Source organism: Pteropus alecto, unplaced genomic scaffold (assembly GCF_000325575.1).
Source record: "Pteropus alecto unplaced genomic scaffold, ASM32557v1 scaffold101, whole genome shotgun sequence".
Lineage (NCBI taxonomy): Eukaryota > Metazoa > Chordata > Mammalia > Chiroptera > Pteropodidae > Pteropus > Pteropus alecto.
Window position 1 is genome coordinate 9,300,464 of NW_006432945.1, and position 22,386 is coordinate 9,322,849.

Consider the following 22,386-nt stretch of genomic DNA (forward strand, 5'->3'; position numbering starts at 1 on the left):
TACCCAGCTCAAATTCCGCTGCCATGCTCAGAGCACTCTCTGGACCCTCTCTCGTTTCATCGTGCTCACCAGGTGAGAGCATTCTGGTAAAAGCCAACGCTCCTGCCTGAACCCACATCCTGCCGGAACCTCAGGGGCCAAACGTGACCAGAGGAAAATAGCACATTCCAGGGGCTCGCTGTAACTTCATCGCCACTAACCCCAAGTGGGTTCTGAATGCTGTCCTCCCCCACCCTTTGCTGATGACCTTGCTTCCTGTTTCATTGAGAAAACAGAAGCAACAGGAGAATTTCCAGAAGCTTCCATCACCACGTCTGCATGCCCACGTCCATGGTGCTGCGGCCTTCCATCCAGGGCTGTGGGTGAAGCACGGAGCTCTGGTCCACCTGGGCTCTGATGGGCAGAGAGTCTGTCCCCTCTTACCCTCCCTCAGAGGTGGCTCTACTAATTCCCCGCCCTCTCCGGCAGCAGCAATGACTTTTAACCTGCAATGGTTCATTCTCATCAGCAAATAAATGATATTTCTCCCACTTGCCCCGTTTTCTCTGCTTCCCTTTTAAACAAAATTCAACGTAGGTCTGTAGATGCTCTTTCCAAACCCCTCGTAACTTTCTCCAATCAGGCACTCGACTCCACTCCATCCACTCCCGGCCTCCGATGGAGAACTCGCCGGCCTCGTCTGATATGACCCACTGGGATGTGACTCGGTGGCTCACCTCCGTCTCCTCTCTCCTGAAGCGCTTTCTTCACTCAGCCTCCAGGATGCCACGCTCCCTGATTTTCACCTTTCCTCCCCACTGCTCCTTCTCAGTCTTCTTGCTGACAACTCCGCAACTCACCGTCTAACCTTAGAACTCAGTTCTGGAACCTCTTCTCTTCCTAGAGTTAGACATTCACTTCCTTGGGAGTTTATCCAGTCTCATGACCTTAAATACCATCTACACACTGAAAACACCCACATTTGTATCTCCGGTCTCGGCTTCTACCCTGAAGTCATTTATCCAACTCCCTCTTGACACCCCATATCAAATAAAATCACAAATTCTTAATTCATGTTTAAACTCAGTTCTTAATCTTCCTCTCAACCTACTTCACCTCTCCGCCTTCATGGGAAAGGAAACAGACTACCTTCCAGGATCCACTTATCAGCCCCTTTGTATAAGACAAGCCACAGATGAATGAACACCGGTATCAGATTCCAAGTGCCATCTGTATTACAGGGTCCCAGACTCCTGCAAGGTCACAGGAAAAGGGCAGTGCAGAAAGAGATGCAGAGAAAAAATCAGCCTATTCTAGAACATGACTGGTCCTGGTTACTGGAGTCCATACACCTTACCAACCATACATCTGATCCCAAGTCAGCTGGTGCTCCTAGCAACATAAAATGATGGAAGGTTCCTGCTCCTTATTTGTCAAGGGGCTCTTGAGTAAGTTCTGTTCCCTGGGTGGGTGGAGGAGGTGGGGGCTGGGGAGACAGAATCAAAGATGAGTAAACACAGGCCCTAGCCTCATGGTCCCCAGAATCAAAAGCGTTTGTAGATACAGAAAATCCGAGGAGCTTCAGGAAGCTGGAGATGGCAGTTTTTCATCAACCCTTGGCTATTGTGTTATTCTTTCAACGTGCTTATGCATGACACACATAATCCAAATGTCAACAAGGCAAAAGTGAGTAGCTATTAACCATTTAACAAATATTAATCACGTGCAGCCGGGAGAAGGCAACTTAAAAGAGAGCCACAGGCATTTACAGACCAAAGGACTTCTGAGGAGTCGGGAAGACTCTCAGAAAGGATCCAGACGATAAGCTTCTCTTAACAAAAGCCGGTAAAGTCTATAAAAATCCCTTTCACCCTAGCAGCACAGAGCGTCCCAGGCAGTCACAGCAGAGACAGCTGGCATACCTGCAAAGCGGGAGAAACAGTATGCCTCCGAGAAATGTCTGCATCTGCATTAGTTTATCAACACCGAGTGAGAAGAGAAATAGCTCAAACTACAAAAATACAGATGAAAAAATACTGGACTTTAAGAGCACAGCTTAAAGAAATCATAGAGACTGGGAATTTCTGCAACCTGCATATTAGTCCTCAAAACACAAACAGCAGAGGACACGAACCCAGAATGACAACAGAGAAATGAGACCAGAACCAGGAGAGAGCCAGTTCTCAGAGTCACATCCAGCTCAGATGAAGAAGATCGGAAGTGAATACCTGAGCCACAGTCACATTTGTAGAGTGAACGGCACCAATCAGAGGGAGAGCGTATTACACTGGAGAAGGAACGCCTATCCAGATTAGGACATGAATTAAGCGAGTAAGAATGGGGAAGAGTTTGCAAGTTGAGGAGACCTTTGGAGAGACAGTCAAAACAGGAAGCAGCAGCCAGCAGAACCAGAGACTGCTTTGCATTCTTTCTACCACGAGAGGGAGGGAAGCCAAGAATACAGTTGGAGTTTGACCAAGCAGAGTCGAAGTTTTGGTAGAGTAAATGGAGCGTGCCCTGCCTATGGATCCCTCCCTGGCCCCTTACAGTGATGCGATATAATGAGAAAAGCTACATGCAAATGAAATTAATCATAACCAATGGCAGAGCACCACAAGGTCCCAGGAGGCATTTTGGAAGAGTCTGTGCAGCAGATACGAGATGCAAACACTAGGGAAGCATTTAAGTCGAATATGTGAAAGTAAAATTGAGTCCGCATACTTGAGAGAGCATCTGTGTACAGCGTAAACTCGAAGGTTCTCCTACTGGTTTAGGCAAAGCTGGTGCCAATAAATCTTAGATATCACTGAACACCACTGAACAGAAGAGGTGTTGGACTGGGAGATGCGGGCTCCCCTCTTCCTCGTGGTCTGTGTGAGTAAACACCGCGGCTGGATGAATTGGGCTTCCCAGAATGACCGGTAGAAAAAGAAATCAGCATAGTTCTATCTGCAACTTATCAGCGGCCCTAGTGATAACTAGTGCAGTGAAATATGTCTATAGAGAGAAACACACATTTGTACATCATGTATTTATAATACTAAGCTGACCAGTTGTTCACTGTTAATTCCGGGGTGTACAAACGACTGCAATATGTATGCAAAATTTTGGCATTACAAAGTCCTGAGTTAAAAGAAGAAAAAATGCTCAGGCAGTACAGACACGGACTAGCAGGATCTGCAATTTTTCAGCCAAAGCGATTTTTGCTAAGCATCCCTCATCTCACACTTTCAATGGGCAAAAGTATATTGAAAGGAACGATAGGTAAATTAGTCTGCGATATTTAAATTATTTTCCTCCCTCTCCCTGACCCTCTTTCTTAAGCTGGGCGTTTAAATGTGGGTAAATTAAAAGCCTGTGTGCTGTGACTCCCCATCTCTCTCGCAAGTCCTGCACCCGACACTGTGAAGAGTCCACGACCCCGAATTTGCTCCTCCAGCAGCAGACAACCCGAACGCCAGGACGTGCGTCCAGCTCCTGCGGGGAGCTCTGCCTGCCTCATGCTTCACACCCAGCCCCTTGCTCAGCGAGGGCCCAGCCTTTGCTGGCTCCCTCTCTTCCTAGGGAGCCAGACGTCGTCCTTGTTCCATGGGCTGAACACTGGGTGCCTTTTCCATCCAACTTCTGAATCCTGGGGTAGTTATCCACCTCACAAGGACTATCGCCTCTGCCTGTGCACTCCTGACTCACTGCCCTGGCCCTAGAAACGGTGCTTTGGAAAGTGATGTTACTTCCACAGTGGGCGTGAAGTCACTCTGCCCTTGAGCAGCCAGCCCCCTTTTGGAAACGAGCCCTACATCTCAACTAGTTGCCTCAGCTCTGGACCACAGGAGTAGCAGGAAGCGTCTAGGAAACTGAAACCCAACGACTAAGGCGCTAGCAGTCGGGGGAGGCGCGTGTGGGGCCCTGGGAGCCCCTGCGATGAAAGGTTTCAGAAGGTCTGTGGCTCGATCTCTTCTCCTCCCCACTTCCTTGGTGGCACAAAACCTGGAGCGAAGAGCGAGGTCACTGTCCCTTTGTGTGACCTCCATACCCATGCTGGATAAGCAGAGAGAGATGAGAATTTAAAGAGAGCACCGTGAGAGCAGCGATCATGGCACCTTTTTTCTCACCTAGTTTCTCTAGTGCCTACCTGGCATGATGCTTGACATACAGGAGATGCTCACTTAAGAAGAGGGAGGGAGGGAGGGAGGGAGGAAGGAAAGAAGAAAGGGAGGGAGGGAGGGAGGAAGCTATAGTACCATCTAAAAAAGAGGACGTAGTACTCTTTCTTGACTAACAGGGAAGAAGGGAGGGAGGGAGGGAGGGACAGCCTAATTCAAGGGATGAGTGATTCTTCAGCTGTGTTCCTGCCTGTCTCAGTACCACCTGAGCCTTGGCTCTGGAGGACCAACGGGTCATGCCTTTATCTTCAAAAGCAACACTACACCTTTCAGGCTTTCAATGCATTTATCACATCACTTAGGTGACTCTACACGTATAATTGAAATACATCACTCCCAAAAGCCCCACAAGTGACATTAGCCACTGTGGGGCCAGTGCTGTAATTTCCAGAGGTGCCTGGCTAATCTGAGTGACATGGCCTCAAGACATCCCTCACATCTCAAATGAGGAGTGACTGAATTCATCAGTCTTGCCTCCCTTCCCACCTTCCTGCCACCCCCCAACAACTGGTGAGAATCCCGGAGTGTCTTCAAGGTTTTCCTAGGTCACACATAACCCCAGGGCTTGCTGGGCATAAGCTGGCCCTTGGGACATCTTCACTGCCCTTTAGAGCTTTAGCATAACAGCCTGTGGCTCTTTCCTACAAAGCTCCATCCTGCTTTGTTCATCATCCTATATGGGGATGGATCCAGGTTAGTAATGGACACTCACTGAGCACCTGCCTGCACAGGCTTTATGCAAATCCTGGCTCCTCAGGCATTACAGTCTGGTTGAGTCTCTCCTGAGACATAGCATTTACTTTCCCTCCAGTACAGATTATATCGAGAGCTCCTTCTGAAGGGGCCTTCAATAAGCCACCCTGTGCCCTACTCAATTTGTTCTATCCAGATAGAATCAAGGCAAAAGGAAACAGAAGGCACCTTGGGGCAAAGACAGGTAAGAGGAACGATCGTTCCAAAGGTATCTGCCTCGGGGTGGGCTGGCTGGATGCTCATGAGAGGTACAGACCTTTGTAAGCACCTGTTTACAAAGGGAACCTGCCTGAATGGCTTTGCCCACCTGGGCTCCTTATGTATCAACCCCTGCCCCAACACACCTCTCGTTTTAGAACTTAGACTTTGTACCATGCCTTTCATAACTTGCTAAAATCAGACTCCAAGAGCTGGAAGAGACTCCAGTGGTCACCTGTCTGACCTCCGTCCCCAGGCAGGAATCCCTTAACATCCCACCAGGTAGTCAGATGGCCTTGTCTGATGCCCCAACTCAGAATCTTGCAAACCTGCCTGCTCATATGAGCTGCCAGCAGCATTTGTAAGAAATACATCTCACCAACTATTCAAAGTGTCGCAAAATCAAAGCCTGCACAGAAAGGACCTGAGAATCTGAATTTTCACCAGTATCCCTAGTGAGTCTTACAATTAAGCATGTTTCTTATGTGCCTATAATGCAGTGGTTCTTGACAGTGGCTGAATATTAGAACCAGCTAGGAAGCTTTAGAAAAAATCAATGACAGGCCTTTACCCCTAGCTATTCCTACTTAATTTGTCTGGAGTGGTGCCCAGGAGGTGTAAATTTTTAAAGCTCCCAGCTGACTCTAATGTGCAGCTGGGGCTGAGAACTACTGTAATATCTTTCCAGACTGATGGTAGGCTCTCGGAAGACAGTAACCAAGAAATCTATACCTCTTGGGACCCCTCACTGAACTCCACCACCAAGTCAAACCGTCGCAGAATGTACTCTGTAACTGCTGGGTTGATCTGATTTACCTAGCTATTCATCCACCCAACATGGGATGCAATTTTCTAACTGTGTGAAGAAGCCATGTCCTTCCATTTAGCAAGTGGCCAGACAGTGGAGGAATAGGAACTGCTAAGATGTCCCATGGCTGAGTACGCACACGCACACACACACGCACGCAAGCACGCACGCATATGCCCAGCCCTCCCTCACCCCAGACCAAGCAGCCCAAACAATGCCAGAAGCGTCACCGCGCAGCCGGCCCTGCCAGCTGCACTCACGTTGTAGAGCACGGTGGTCCACCCTTCCATGGTGATGCACTGGAAGACGGTCAGCACCGCAAAGAGGATGTTATCAAACTGCGTGATCCCGTCGTTGGGGCCGATCCAGTCCTTGCATTCATAACCGGCTGGGCAGCCCTGCACACCGCATGGGTGAGGGGGGTCGAATCCTTCTAGGATACCTGCAGACATGTTTGGAGGGGGCGGGGAGGAGGTTAAACCACATGGTGTTCAGCGAGAGCTGGAAAGGACCCCAGGAAGCCACAAGCGCACAAGTCTGTTTCCCCCAGAAAGATCTGTCCTTTATCTCAGGCTCCTTCCCCTCTCTGGCTTCTCTACACCACACAGACCATGTGTTCAACCCAATCTCCTCCGAAAATGGAGGCTCTCGTCCACATGGCCCCCCGCTTTGTGCAGGCCATGCCCTCGACTATCATCAAGTACCAGGAATTTACAGGACTGGATCACATAGACAGGTCTGAGGTGAAGTCGGAATCTTACTGATCTTCTAGACTTCAGACTCCACGGCAGACCCTGAGTTTCTAGGTTTCTTGGGGACAATTATAAACTACAGTCCCTCTGGTGAGTCCTTACTCCTTTTTTTTTTGAGCCTAAATTCCTGGTATGGAATAAAAAACAAATTTTTTTTTAAAATTCCAAGGTAAAGCGGGGGCCTACCTGGGCTTCTTCAACCTCTCCCCACGCCCTTTCTTCCTAGGGCACCTAACTCAACTTGAAAAGGAAAAAATGGGATGCAAAAAGACAAGAATTTGGGGCTGGTGCACCCTGCCAATCTCCCAAGCACCCCCGCCAAGCCAAGCTCAGAACTCCCTCAGGTCTTCCACGCTACGTGTGGGTCCCAGCACAGAGTGGGGAAGGCCACAGGATGGGCCATGGCTGAAGGGACCCAAGTCTTGACTCTGGACTCCTGGGTCTCACTGGCCCATGGGCCAAAGAGGCCACTGTACAAAGGGCATTTCTTCAGACAGATGGTTTTGACGTGCATGCTGACAGCATTCTGCCATGGGGTGGGGGAGCCGAGACCTCCTATTTGAAATCCTCCGACTGCAAACCTGAGAGGTTATTTGCTTTGCGATGCAGTGTCCAATGGCAATCTTTCGTCTAGGCTAGTTGTGCCTCAAAAAGCTGCTGACCGGGAAGTTTCTGATTCTAATTCTCGGCTTGGGATGCGACATACTTTTCCAAGAAATCTCTGAATGCCCTGAAATTACGCCCCCAGTGACCCAAGGGGAGAAGAAACGAGGAAGCAGAAGCCAGAAAACAGGGAGCCTACCTGAATTGTTCATGAAGCAGGCACGGTGCAGCTTCCCACTGTAGAACTCCAAGCCGATGATGGCAAACATGAGGATGGCAAAGAAGAGCAGGAGGCCGATCTGCAGAAGAGGCACCATGGCCTTCATGATGGACTTCAACACAATCTGCAGGCCTGGGGGAGGGGCGAGAACAGCAGGTGGAGCCTCACTCGGCACCATCTTACAGAGCGGGCTGTTTCCTCTCTCCCAGGAGGAGAAGGGCCAGTCTTGGAGATCAGAACCACTGGTCCTGAGATGACAGAGGAGGTTCTCAATGGAGCGAGCCCAACACTGCCATTGCCCCCTGCCCAGGGACCGGCCCCTTCCTCCTCCTCGCCCTGATTTTTCACATCCCTATCACCCTCCCTCACTTGTTTCATCCCTGTTGTCTTCCAGGTTCCTCTTACAGATTCGACTTACGAGGATGTGCTTCTTTCCTGAAGGGAATTGGTCCTAGCCCTGCTAGACTAGAAGCCCTGTGACGGCAAGGACCAAGTTCACCTTCACCACTGCACCCGGGACCCCCCTCCCCAGCCTCTGGTGCAGGAGCACGTAGAGTACAGCCACTACTCATAAAATACCAGTCCTCTGGCCCAGAAATTACACTTCTAGGATTCTAGCCTAGGGAAATAATCAGAGATTTGAATAAGATTTAAGTTAAAAAATGTTTGTTGCAGCACTATTTCTGGTTGGGGGGGAAAAAAAAACAACTGGAAATAACCTAAATGTCCGTCGACATAGCAACAGCTAAGTAAGTCATGGCCCATATAACACGGACTACGATACAGATTTTAAAATCATATTTCTGAAATATTTCTAATGTCAGGAAAATCGAATGCTTATGACAGGGTCTAAAACTAGATATACAGTATGATCGCAATTATATTAAAATGCACAGGAAAAAAAGGAATGCGAAAATATACCAAAAGTTATTTCTGAGTGAGAGGATAACAAGTACTTTCCATTTTCACTTTATACCATTTTCTTTACTTTCCAAATTTTTGATAAAGATATTTTTATTACCTTTAAATCTGAAAAAAAACAAAAAAGCTGCTAAATTTAAAAATGAAATGCTATGCCGCATTCTGCCTTCCTACTCTTTACTACCACCGGGGCTCCCTCCCAGGGGAAACCGTTTCTTGTTCATCCCACATTCTCTGAGACCCCGATCCAGTTGAGGACACGAGAAGAAATTTCTTAGCAAAGACAAAGAAAGGCAGTGCTCACTGGGAATCCCTGACACGAGCTTCAGGGGCCTGAGGACGCGCACGGCCCGGAGGGTCCTCAGGTCGACATGTGTGTTGAAGTGGGTGCCCGCGGTGGCCAGGATGCTGCAGAGAGAGAGACAGAGGATCGAGGTTACCAGGGCCGGGCTTTCTTCCCCTGTCCCATGGGGGAAGCTCAGTTAAAGAAGAATCAGCCCGGAAAGAGCATCTCACGTGCATCCGGGTGACCCACCTGTATCATCATTTTGGAATGTTAGTTCCAAATCGCGAGTAAGACACAAGGTCCCTCGCATCTGTCCCGTCCCTGCCCTCAAACCTTGTCCCCTGCTTTCCGCCCCGTGCCGATCTCTTCTACCTTTCCAAACCTCACATTTTTTTTTATCTCAAAATGTTCTTAGATTCCCCCGACTCTTCTCTCCTTCAGGGAATTTCTTTGGATTAACCACAATAAAGGCGCAACTCATTCTTTTCCATCTTGACACTTAGAATTTTTACTGAGCAAATCAATCATACTGATGCTCATAATTAGGGAATAATTATATTCCTTATTCACCGGTCCCCATTTGGTATTTTTATAATTATCCAAAATCACCGTGCGGCCTGAATTTGATTTCTTTGCTTCCATTTTTCTATCTTCCACAGCCATATCCAGAAACAAACACACGCATATGAAAAAAAAAAAATCTATAACAATCCTATTAGATTGCAAACACCAAGTACCTGGCCTAGACGTGACATTTTATTTCATATAATCCCATGACATTGCAGAGACTTTGGAGAGACAAAGACACTTTCGTATTAATGAAAGAAAGAGCAGAAGACCAAGGGTCAAAGGAACTGAGTTTAAGTCCTGACTCATGCGCTTGAGAACTGGGTGACCTGAGGCAAATCGCTCAACCTCTATGAGCCTCGCTAGCCTCATCTACAGAATGGGGAGCACCAAGGCCTCGTGAGCAAAATAAAATGCATGGCATTGAAAACAAAGACTGTTCTGTAAATTCCCAGCGTTCAATCACCCTGAGGGCAGGGATTACAATTTGGCTCCCCCGTCCACCTGTTAGAAGTGGGGGCGACGAGATTCTTAGGATCCTTAAGGAAAAGGGCCCTGCCCTGTGCATCCTTAAAATTCTGTGCCCACCACCGTCACCGCCCTCACCACATCCTGGAGAAATCCTCTGTTGTCTCACCTGTCTCCCCAGGGAGACCTGAAACACCTCAAGTGGAAATACTAGGTGCTCACGGAATGCTTGGGGGATCCAACCGCCCTGAGCCGAGGAATACGCATGCTCACGCAGCGACCAGACAGGCAGAAACGCCACAGAAATCCTGGCACTCGCCACCGGAAAGGGCAGGTAGCACAGCTGGGACGCACTCCAGCCCACGTGGGTTTGAGCCTAAGGACACCCTGGAAACCTGTCCTTGAGCATTCTGGAGTCTAATGAGGATCGTCCCATACAGTCCTCAGCCCCCGCTCTCAAGCAGGTCCCACAGGACAGGATCTGCCCAGTCTTCAGCAGAAGAGTTAGAGAGGGAGGGACGGAAGGAGGAAGACTCAGAATGTACAGGCTTGCCCCCGCAAGACCCTCGTCGTGAAGCACATGCAGCTCCCACAACTCCGGGCCTCGGATGTAGTGGGCCCGGGGCGGGAGGTGGGAGAAAGTGAACAGCAGGAAGAGGCCCTGGGCCCCAGTCTGGGGGAAGTAGACAGATACAGGAACGACATAATTACAACTGACTGTGAAGGGTGTCACGACACAGGAGTTTACAAAGTCTAAGAGAATCAGAAATGCTGCAGTGACAAATACAGTGCTTACTACCTGCCAGCATTTTCAAAAATGTCATCACATGAAATCCTCAAAAATATCCTAGTGCCTCCATTTCATAAAAGAGGAAATGGAGGCCTAGAAAAGAATTAAATGGCTAATAAATGGCACGATGAGGAATTACAGTCAGTTCTCTTCTGCTATCAAAGCCAAAGCTTTCCTGGCTCTGCCACCGGGCCGTGCAGTGTCTTCTCAGTCCGCATGGTCCCACGGTTCCTTAGTCCAGGTGTTATTAAACACCAAGGCCACGGTGTTCGGTCCCCCAAAAAGCCATGAACTTGGTCCCCTTCATTCCAAGGCTACAAACCATGACCTCCCACGGACTTGCCACTCATCACTCTCAAGGCTCCGTGCACCTCAGGTGATGACTGTCACAATATCTATGTGTACAGCCCTGGAGACACACACATGCCACGAAATCAGAGTGAGGCCACTGAGGACAACTCCAAATCTGAGTCAGTAAAGGCCTAGGCCCTCGGCTGGCCCAAGAGGAACACGCGTGCGCTCTTCAGGGGTGGACGGAGGCTGTTGACCATTTCTGCTGTCACCATGAGCACATAGCCAGGGCAAGCTCGGCACAGAGGGGTGCTTCATGACTACTTTACCCCTAAAGCAGGAGACAGGCGGAGTGCAAACCCGAACCTCTGAGCACCCAGCGAAGGCGCGGTTCGACACGTGCTTCCTGCGGGACGCCATGGCTCAGCCCTGCTCCCACCGTCTTCGCCTCTGCTTGTCAGCAGGTGAGAAGAGAACGGAGGCCGCTCTGATCCCGAGGGTGTGGCAGGACCGTCCCCTCAGGGGCACGGCGGAGCAGACGATGGGCACGAGGCTCTGGGCAATTGCAGTCAGGCAGTCTCTCCCCAAGCCAGTCACCCAACCCTGCAATCCAATCTGTCTTAGCATCCCTGTCAACCCAGGTCTAAAACCGTCTTTTTCACAGGAGTATTTCACTGTACACTCCTCATGGCTGAAAATACCCTGAAGCATAATACAAATATTACACTAACATTACCCACTGTTGATCTGAAATTCAAATTTAACTAGGCATCCTGTATTTTCATTTGCTAAATTCGACCACTCTACTTAAGGGGTGAGCAGAAATGACCAGGTAGAGAGCTTCTCTCTCACATGTGGCCTGGCCCTAAGCCCATATGCAAGTTCTCTTCTGAGAAGAGACACAAGCCAGGGGTCTGTTAGCATTAGGCCCAGGATTCCCTCCTGAGATCCAGAAATTACCTGTTTTGTCACTGCCCATATAAATGCCAAGGGAAAACCTTTTTAGCATTCGGAAGGAAAGTTGTTCGCATGTATGCAAAAAAGGCTGATTAACACTAGCAAAGCATGTTAGGTATTTAACCAGCTCGTATTATAAGAAGATTGAGAGGAGACAGGAATATAATTCAAGTTGGATTTCCACCACAGAATTGAGTCAGGGTATCGTTTTCACAGGTCATCGACGTAAGTGTTACACCTACTTAACAGTGTCCCTTGGTGGTTGGTCCCTTCGCGTCTTTTACTATTTTACCCCCAACGAGGCACCAAAGTCTATCATCTCCTTCCTGTAACACATCTCTTGGACATGCCTCTCACTCTCCAGCCTCCCTCCTGCCTAGAATGTCCCTCCCTTGCCTCATTCCCCTGCCTAAATAATGTGATCCAGACTCCAGGGACCACTAGGCAGCTTACCTGTCGTTGGAGAAGGTCTGTAACCAAAAAAGACTTGAGCTAGGATTCAGAGAAAGTAGTGAAGCGCATGCTTTTCAGTCACACTGGCTGGTTTCAAATACCAGCTTCACCACTCGCACTGTCTGGCCTCAAGCAGTGGCCTCTCTGAGCTATAGTTTTCTTAACTATAAAATGGGGACAGTGCCTTCCTAAGACGGTTGATGTAAGCAATGATTTTCAATCACTTTTTGACCGCAGCCTGTAAGTAGGAAATATATGTTACATCACGAGCCCCGGTGCACATACACATACAATTATATAATGCTTTATAAAATAATACTCTATATTTGATATAATTTTTCTCTCCGGTTCTTTCTATCTTCTTTTTAATGCTGATTGCAACCAACTAAATGGATTTCATGACTCTAATGGGGCTGACCACAGTTTGAAAAACCCAGGTAGAGAAGCCAGCCCGTTCTCTCTAAGCAGACTGCTCTAAAAATGGACGAGATGGACCAACACGAAGTGCTGCCTCTACAGAGCCATGTGGCTTCTTGGTGCCTGCCGAGAATGACGAACGCGTTTGCCTTGAAAGGTTTTTCGCTTTTCTAAGAACTGCAGACAACGCATTCGAGGAAAGACCCTGTCTCCTCCTATGGTACCTGAGTAGCAACAGCATCTCTTTCTCCTCCAGGATGGGCAGTCTTAAAGAGATCACATACACACCCACTGACCTCCAGACCATCAAGGGGCAGCTGTTCCTGGTTGGTTGGTTGGTTTTGTGTGTTTTAGGCTTCTGTCTGAGCTAATTCATGACCAAAGTGGAACACTGATTTTCTTCTAAGTACATAGCAATAAAAAAATTTTTATTTTATCTTTTATGACTACAGCAAATTATCTTATAGTTTAAGTTAATATTTGATAGTTTTTTAATTACCTATTTTTTCTCTTTTTTTTTGGCCCTCCACCCTTTTTTTATTCTCATCTCAATACTCCCTACACTTTGTCAACCATTTATTTAAAAATAAATATATTAATATTAAGCCAAGAAGCCCTAATATTTCTTAGGAGGATGAGAAGCAGGTTAGATCAAGTTGTCCCTTTCCAATAGAGAAGATCCATGTAATTTCCAAGAGGGAATAAATGGTCCTATATTTAACAAAGGTAAGGCAACCCTTTCTGGAATTTAAAATGGGGTTCCTAATTAAGTTTCATGAGAATCTTAGTGTATATGAAGTGATCCCAAAATATACCTTTTGAGGAGCAGAAAAATCATAGCCAAAAAAGCCCCTTTCTTTTCCCGCCAAAAGAAAATTCAGCAATCAAACCATGTCACACCAATGAGAGGAGGCTGTATGGACATTTGAGACCAGATAACTCTTAGTTGTGGGCGGCTGTCCCGTGCACTGCAGCAAGTTCAGCAGCACCCCTGGCCTCTGCCCCCCAGGTGCTGGTAGCCACTCCTCCAATCCCCTCCCCATCCCTCCAGACACAGTAAGGATGGGTGGAAACCGACCGTCATTCCGGTCCAGGAGATGATGACGATGAATGCGATAAAAAGAAAAATACCTCACTATTGTTTTGCCGCTTCCAGAGCCCTGTTCCACACAGATATCATCATCTCCTGCCTTATGTGTCCAGAGAGAGAAGCTGGCTAGCCCAAGGTCACTGAAATAGTAAATGGTCAAACTGAGACTCACATCCAGAAATTTAGATTCCAAATTTGGAGAGCTTTCAGTAGTTACAAAAGATGATAGTTAATAGCTAGAAATCTATCCCGGAGGCCCATATATTTGACAAATGCCTTCTCGAGGACGGCCACAGAGCTGGTCCTCTGCAGAGCCGTACGGTGTCCTGTGATTGCAGCGTCATCTGAATATTACCAAAACCGTGCTTCAGAGAGTTGGCAAAGAAGGAGAATTGCTGGAGAGGGAAATCCCACATCATGAGAACTTGCAACATAAATACGTGTTCTTTGAGTTGTTTTTCTAGCCGTGGTGAGGGATTTCTGTTGATGTACCACCCACACGCTTTCCCTCCCCAGGTCTCCCTGAGGACCAGGAACGGGCATTTGTGAGAAGGCTCGTCTGGGAGAGAGCCCCGCTGAGGCACAGAACCCACTAATTACCCATGGGGGTAGGGCGCCAAGCCCCCAATGTCATCCTGGTTGGAAGAATGTGCTGGTGAACTCCAGGGTCCGATTATGGGGACCAGCTGTATAATCCAGCGCGGAGAGGCCGCTGTCGGAACCTCCAGCACCTCCTCTGCCTCTCTATTCCCACAGTTCTTTTCAAAAACTGAAATGGTCTTAGGCGACACTGCTGGCCAGTTAACCCTTTCAGGGACAGGGGAGTTCCTTCCTTGGGATGTTTGGACTTAGGATCGGAGTTTGGCTGATTTCTCCTGAATCGGCCAAAGCCTGACAATTAAAGGCTTCGGGAGCTGCCGTTGTTCGGGTTTTCTCCCACAGAACAAAGCTGGCTGCAGTGGGAGAGAAGAAGCCAGCCGACCCTGCAGAGGTAAGAGGGGTGGAAGAAAAGATGCACGAGAGGAGGGAGGACTCCACTGGAGCCCGCGCCCTGATCCTGCAGTTCCTGAAGCCTGACTACTTCCCGGCATTTCTGCAACGCGGTGGCTCTGTGAGACACCCCTTCCCTGAAAAGCGCCTCCTTGCTAAAACTAGTCCAAGTTTGGTTTCTGTCACTCACAATGACCCACTCACCTCTTCTGTCCAGATAATACTATCTGGATAAGAAACCAAAGGGAAAGTTGATATAACTGGCATGGCCAGATAAGAGCTAAGTAAGATACACGAAAAACAAGGAAACACTCGGAACCATGCCCCTTGCCCGGAGCCAATATACCAACTGGAGGATACACAAGCGTGTTTCTCGATGTCACCTAAGCAAGTGGCTTAATTCCCAAGATACGGAAATATTGTTCCTTCCGCAGGTTTGGGAAGACTGAAAAATTCTACACATTCTTGATCCAGAGTCCTCTTCCCAAGACACGAAATGCTGATCGTGCAGGTTAACACTGGATGGAGGGTTGACTAAAGGGGCCCTTCAAAGTAAGAGGAAAAGAAAAATCTAAATAAAAAAACTCTACCTTCTCACAGTGTGTTGGGGTAGGGGTCTTTTTGGGGGGGGGGATGTCTGGAAAATATCTGGCTGAAAGAATGAGTTTATAAAAACCTTCACAAATCAATGACTCTTCCAGACATATGACAGATCCATAAATTTTAGAAATAGTATACTTGTCCATTGTTCCACTTTCCTAGTTCTGCCTACAATGCCTGAGAGATTGATTTGCGTGACAGGTATATGCCATCTGTCTTCTAGATGGCAAGTATTTAAAAAAAATGCCCAGATAATTTCCCATACTTGCATAGCAGACAAACTTAACAATCACAGTGCATGATGAAGAGGCAGCCATAAAGTTGCTCTAAAATATCAGCTGTCTGTAGAGCACCCAAATGAACCAGAGCTATTTGTCAGAGAAAACAAAATACTTTTCACTTTTTAGAGTCATTAAACCAAAATCCATCCTAGTACTTCTGAGTCATATCACATCCCATACCACCTATTTGGAACACAACAAAATGCAAGCCATTTAATAATTAAAAAGAACTGTGCCTATATACAGGAACTCTTTAATTGTTACCCAAGTCTCTTTGACAGAGATACACAAGCACGTACAAAGTAAGTGGTTTTAATTCTACTTTCATCGTGAATAAACGAAATGCTGAGTTGTTGGAAGAATCGAGAGGTTACTCTCCCAGCAGAAAACCTGAGTGGCATGGCCATTTTCTCAGAAAGGAATTTAAAAGAGCACCTTTTTCTATTTATAAGGAACAATGGAGTGCATTTATTAATAATGGAGTCTAGACGAAGGGACTGCTGCCCTTGCAGAAGTGCTGGCACCCAGGGTCCAAGTTTAACCTGATGGCAATGATCTTTCTTTTCAGCTCTGAAGTTATTTTTACCTTGCCAGCTATGCAAATTAGCTCATGGCCACTGAGCATGAAAAAAACCAGGCTGAGACTAGGTTAATATTTCATGAAAATATGAAAATACTATAAACCACAGTTCCTGGCACTGAGTTTCACATACTCTGTAACTGACGCTATACTGATACAGCTGTGGCACATTTCAGTGCCAATCCAGCATCTATCTACAATTCATAAAAGAAACACAGAATGTTTAGTAATATGAAAAAAGACCCACAGCATTATAGTCAAAGAAAATTCAAATTAAAACGACGTGATAGCCTTTTCTGCTTATCGAATTACTACCACTAAAAAGACAATAAATTGGTGTAATCGTTATCAAAAGCTATCAGACAATGTATACATGAGGACATTGAAGATGTTCACTCTCTTTGGACCAGTAGTTTTAGGAAATTATTTTAAGCACTCCAAAATAAGGGGAACGTTTTACATACAATGTTGTTCACCGAAGTACTTTTTATGATAGTAAAAAGTTTTCAAATCACCCATATGAAAACAAACAATAGAATGAAAAAATGGTCAAAAGAAGTGAACAGACACTTCACCGAAGAGAGATGTGAATGGCAAACGAGCGCACAAAAAGATGCACCATTATTAATCACCAGGGAAATGCAAATCAAAGCCACAACAGTTATTACTACATGCCTATTAGAAGGCTAAAAAAAAGCAATAAAAACCTGACGATACCGAACGCTGGTAAGACTGGAGCAACTAGAACTCTTCTATATTACTGGTGAGAATACAAAATGGGGCAGTTGTTTTGGCAGCTCCTTAGAGTTAATGCACTGACCATATAACCCAGCAATTAATAGTTATTTATCACAGCTATATTCATAACTGCCCAAACTGGAAGCAATCTAAATGTCCCTCAAACGGTGAACAAATGAATTGTGATACACCCGTAAGACTGAATACTAGGCATCAATAAAAAGTAACGAACTGTTGAAACATGCAGCAACATGGATGAATCTTCGAAAGCATCATGCTAAGTGCAAAAGGCCAGAATCAAAAGGCTACATACTATCTTATTCCATTTATATGATATGATAAATATACGATGTATATATGATATGATAAAAAGCAAAACTATAAGGACAAGACGGATCAGTCATTGCTAGGGTCTGGGGGTGGGGAGAGGGGATGGTTGAGAAAGAGGCCGGAGCGAACTTTCACAGTAAAAGAAATCATCTGTATCTTGATCTTGATTGTGGTTTTTACATTTTTACATTTGTCAAGATACTCTATATCTAAAAAAATGGATTTTACAATATGTAAATTATATCTCAGTAAACCTGACTTCAAAAAAAAAATCAAGATTCCTTAGTGCTATTTTAATCGTGATAAAATATACATAACATAAAATTTACTATTTTTTACCATTTCTAAGTGCACAGTTTTGTGGCATTAAGTACATTCCCATCGGTGTGCGATCAACATCACCATCCATGTCCAGAACTTCTTCATCTTCTCCAACTGAAATTCTGTACCCATTAAACAGTAACTCCCTATCCCCACCCAGCTGCTGGCAACCTCCCTTCTTTCTGTCTCTGTGAAAATGACAACTCTAGGTACCTCATATAAGTGGAATCGCAAAAGTTGTCCCTCTGTGACTGACTTATTTCACTCAGCATAATGTCTTCAAAGTTCATCCGTGCTGCAGCATGTGTTAAGATGTCCTTCCTTTTTAAGGCTGGATAATATTCCATTGTGTGTATATAGCACATGTTACTTATCCATTCGTCCATCAACGGACACTTAGATTGCTTCCACCTTTGGCTACTGTAAATAACGCTGCTATGATCGTGAGGCTACAAGTATCTGTTCAAGTCCCTGCTTTCAATTTTTGGGGGTACAGACCCAGAAGTGAAATTGCTGAGGAATATGGTAATCCCACGTTTAATTTTTTGAGGAACTGCCATGCTGCTTTCCACAGAGTCCTTAGTGTTTTGACAGTAGGGGAGGCATTGGGCAAACTGCAATGCACTCAGTGAAACGTGCGGCCCTTAAAATGCAATTTCTACAGAACTTTTAATAACACGGAAAAGGTCATCATATAGTCTTAAGGGGAAAGACAGTATGATTTTAAAGGGAAGACATTTGACATAAATATAAATCCAACAATGTGAAATGTGTAAAAGAATAAAAAAGTCTGGAAGAAAATACATCAAAAAAAATGGGAACAGTGATTATCTTTAGGTGGTGGGAATATAGGTTAGCTTTATTTTCTTTGTGCTTATCTGTACTTTCCAAATTTTCATTAATGAAAATGTATTCCTTCTATCATCAGAAAAATATAACTTTTTTTTTCCAAAGGCAAGGTGCTTGCACTATCTCTCTAAACTTCTGAAGTCAGCATCACAGAGAAAACTCACATATCCTTCACAAAAGCCACTCTTTGTGGCCCTATCCACAAGGGCCACCGAACTGGATGCTATCGACGTGTTTTGATCGCTAAATTTCAAATAGAGCTAAAATTCAACAAATACAGAAGAAAAGTCTCCAGTAATCACTGGGTCCTTCCTTAAAACAATTAAAACCTTCTCACACCAACGCGGACTGAGCAGAGGTGCTGGGCGCCTCGTGGACCAGTGGACCAGTTTGTCTGCTGCCCGGTGTCCCCCGTCCCCAGCGGCACCCTGCCGTGAGCCCCCGCCCTGTTTCTTCAGCACCTTACTCACACACTGACGCAGCTCTTCCGTGGGTGCTCAAGGAGTCCCTCTTCACCTTCCTCTATGCCTGGCTCTTGAGCTCTCACCCACTTGCAACTCTGCCTCCCTGGCCCAGGGCCACCTGGCTTCTGCTCTCACCACTCTAAGAAACTGACTCCCATTACAGGGCATCAATGGCCTCCAGGTCCCCAAACACAATCTGCACTTCTTGGTAAAGTTACAGTTCTTTATAATTCCATAGTGTTTGTGCCCTCCCTTTGAAATTCCTCCCTTTCCTCAGATTTTCCCTTTTTCCTCTGGCTACTCCTCTTCCTCCAGCCCGTTTGAAAGCAATGTTTCCTAAGGTTTCATACTTGCCCCCCGCCCCCCAAACACCCCTATCGTTTCCAATCCACACGCTCTCCCTAAAGGGTCTCGGTGTAACCAAGCTTCCAACTATCCCTTGGATGCCAATGACTCCCCGGTCTTTTCCTCCATGGGCGAGCTCTCTCCTCGTGTATCCAGCACCCTGTTGGGCCGGTCCACTCTGCAGTCCAACTTGCAGTCCTATGTGGTTCCCGGACTGCAAGTACGCTCTACAGTTCATCCTCCATAAAGCAGAGTGAACTTTCTAAAGCGTAAATAAGATCACCTTGCTTCGAATGCTCTACGTTTTCATCATACGTCCAGTAACACCCCAAACCTTTCCCGTGAGGCCGGGCATGATCGGGGCCCCGCCCCCCCTTATCTCTTCTCCCTCCTCTACCTCCCCTGCCCTCTGTGGTCTGGCCACAGCATCTCCTCTCTGTTTCTTGAACATTCCAATTTGTTTCAAGAACTCTGGTGGTCCTTCGGTGTGGAACTCTCTGTCCCACATCGTCACATGGCTGCTTTCTTCTAGTCATTGAGGTCTCGACTCAAATGCCACTTCTCCTGTCTTTCTCTAGAGATTGTCTTATAGTAATTCCTGCAGCTTTGTCCCATTAATATTTCTTTCTGTCCCCACCGCCCATGTCCTCATCATTTTTCACATGAACACCCACTGGTTTTGCTCTGCCTCCCTGCCCGCTTCTCCCGCAATCCTCTGTCCCCAGACCATTACTTTAGAAAGAATGACCTTTCTGAAATCCAGTCTGTCACGTAGCTTCCCATTATTAAATCCCTAAAGCCTCCATGCTGATTGTAGAGCGCCGCCATGACCCAGCTCCCATCTGGTCTTCCGGCCTCTTCCCAGGCCTCCCCGCTGCCCCTCAGTCCCCCGTGTGGTTTCCTACAGGTCCTCACGCTGCGGCACTTTCGTGCGCACCTTTCCTCGTTTAGGTGATGACCCGTTCCCCCAAGACTCTGCTCCATGTGTACCTCCTCCGGGAAGCCTTCCCGAATCACCCTTTCTTCCACTCTCCTATCTTATAATTCAGTTTTCTTATCTGTTGTACCTACTCAACTGAGTTCTCTGAGGGCGAGGCCTGCATAGTCCCAGTGCAATGTCTCAGTCCGTTTGGGCTGCTGTAACAAAAATACCATAGGCTGACTGGGTGGGGACTAAAAAACACAGAAATTTGTTTCTCACAGTTCGAGAGACTGAGAAGTCTAAGGCCGAGGTGTTGGCAGATTCGGTGTCTGGTCAGGACCCCCTTCCTGGGTCCTGGATGCTGTTTCTCACTGCGTCCTCGTGTGGCAGAAGGGGCGGCGGGGGGGGGGCTCTCTGGGCCTTTTTAAGGGCACTAACACCATTCACTAACCACTTCCCAAAGGCCCACCTCCAAATATCAGCACATTGGGGTTAGGTTTCAACACATTAATCTGGGGACACAAACATTCAGTCCATGGCAACGCATGTTGCAGGAAAGTGACTAGAATGATCTTGGAAAACATCAAGCCCAAACTCGGAGCCACTGCGCAGTGTTCCCGGGCTAAGATCGGTCCAGCCAGTTTGGACCCCTGCGGGGATGGGCAGCTCACATTCTTCCGAGGCGGCCCAGCCCTGACCTTGGAGTTAGACAAAGTAACCCTCTCTCAACGCAGCTGCAAGACTGGCAGAGATAAGCATCGCACGCTCCTGGAGCTGTTCTCTTCTCTAAGCTCACATCCCCATTTCTTCCCTCCTTTCCCTGTACCTTTTCTTTATGCCAGACTCTAGTTACCCTGAACGATTTCATCTGGAACCGCGCCTTTCTGCCTCTTCAAAGGCAGTGCCCATTTCAGCAACCAGGACTGAATTTAAAAGCGGGACCAATGTGAACCTTGTCTGGGCCCCTAACCTCTGGTTACAACAGGGTCAGATGGCATTATCCCTTTCAGCCTCCATTTCACCCTCTGAAGACACCTTTAGCCCCTTCCCTCCGAAATGCTGCTAAGCCAGCTCTGCCTCCTCCCAGGTATGGGGAGCCAGGGAGGGTGGTTCTCGAGCATGAGGAACAACATGAGCAGAGCCATGTTTGACAAGGTCGTCCAGCAGTGGCTGAGAAAGGAGAGACATCTGGGCAGAGGTGCAAGGAGAAGATTCTGCCACAGTCCTGCCATGGAGTAATGAGGTTCTGAACTCAGTGGCAGTAACTGGGATGAAGGGAGTTCATTATCGCTGTCTCCCCAGAATACTCAGCACGCCGACGGGACGAGCCTGCTCCTCCTCGGCAGAAGGACTATTAAAATGTCTGAAGCTGTCAAAAAGAATTGAGCCGGTCACTGTATGGCAAAGGGTGACCGCAGTGAGGTCAGAGGTGCTGGTGTAATTTTCCAGAGGGGAAAATGAAGGCTGTAAAGAAAGATCAGGAGGTGCTTCTGAGCACAGCAGAGGCCTCTGGGCGGCCCTCTCCACCGACTCCACCACATGTGCTAGTAGCAACTCATAATTGGGGTCCCCTGCGTGGCACTGTCGGAAGGTCCCTGCTTAAGGGTGACAGGCTGGGCCTTCCAGAAGCCAACAATCAGGGTCGCAGGGAAGAGAGCGGCGGGAACGCTGACACCCCGACCGCCCCCAGCCCTGGCCAAGGCCCCTTCTTCCAGATCTCCTGTTCTCACGGCGCGTGACGCTCCTCGCCTGCTCGCCTTGACGTCTCTGATGCATTTAAAAGAAATGAGAGGAGACAGTGACTCTGTGCGAACTGTGACAAAGGCTGTGAACTTGCGAGCTGTCTCCGGTTCTCCCTCCAAATTCTCGTTTCACGCCCCTTTGCAGCTAGCAGCGGCACACACATTCTGGCCCCCATTCTCATCATTAGGAATCTGAGCCCCTCAGAACGAGGAACTTTAGCATTTCCTCACCCCAATACGACTGCGGCGCCTCTCCACCCCACCCCCGCCCCACTCCTTCCCACCAGCCTCAAAATGCGGCCTGAGCACATGCGCCCTCCAAGCCAAGGCACTATTATAGGGTGTGGACCTGCAGTTTGGGGTGACCCCTCTTCGGGGGAGAGGGTGCTGGTACCATTAGGAGAAGTAGGACATTCGAAAGACCGGTGCCCGCAGAGGTTCCCAGGGGAGCTGCCCAGGGGAGGTGAGCCAGCTGCTCCGCCGCCTGTCCCCGCTGCTCACGCGTGCT

General features: G+C 47.6%; 1 protein-coding gene across 1 annotated transcript in view; it reads right to left on the reverse strand.

Annotated features, from left to right (window-relative positions):
• CACNA1E (calcium voltage-gated channel subunit alpha1 E) overlaps positions 1-22,386 on the reverse strand; it is a 272,496-nt gene that overhangs the window by 185,188 nt on the left and 64,922 nt on the right. The window contains 3 exon segments of the mRNA XM_015586256.2: positions 6,162-6,343; positions 7,456-7,608; positions 8,702-8,805. Of these exon segments, the coding sequence (XP_015441742.1) occupies positions 6,162-6,343; positions 7,456-7,608; positions 8,702-8,805 (439 nt within the window).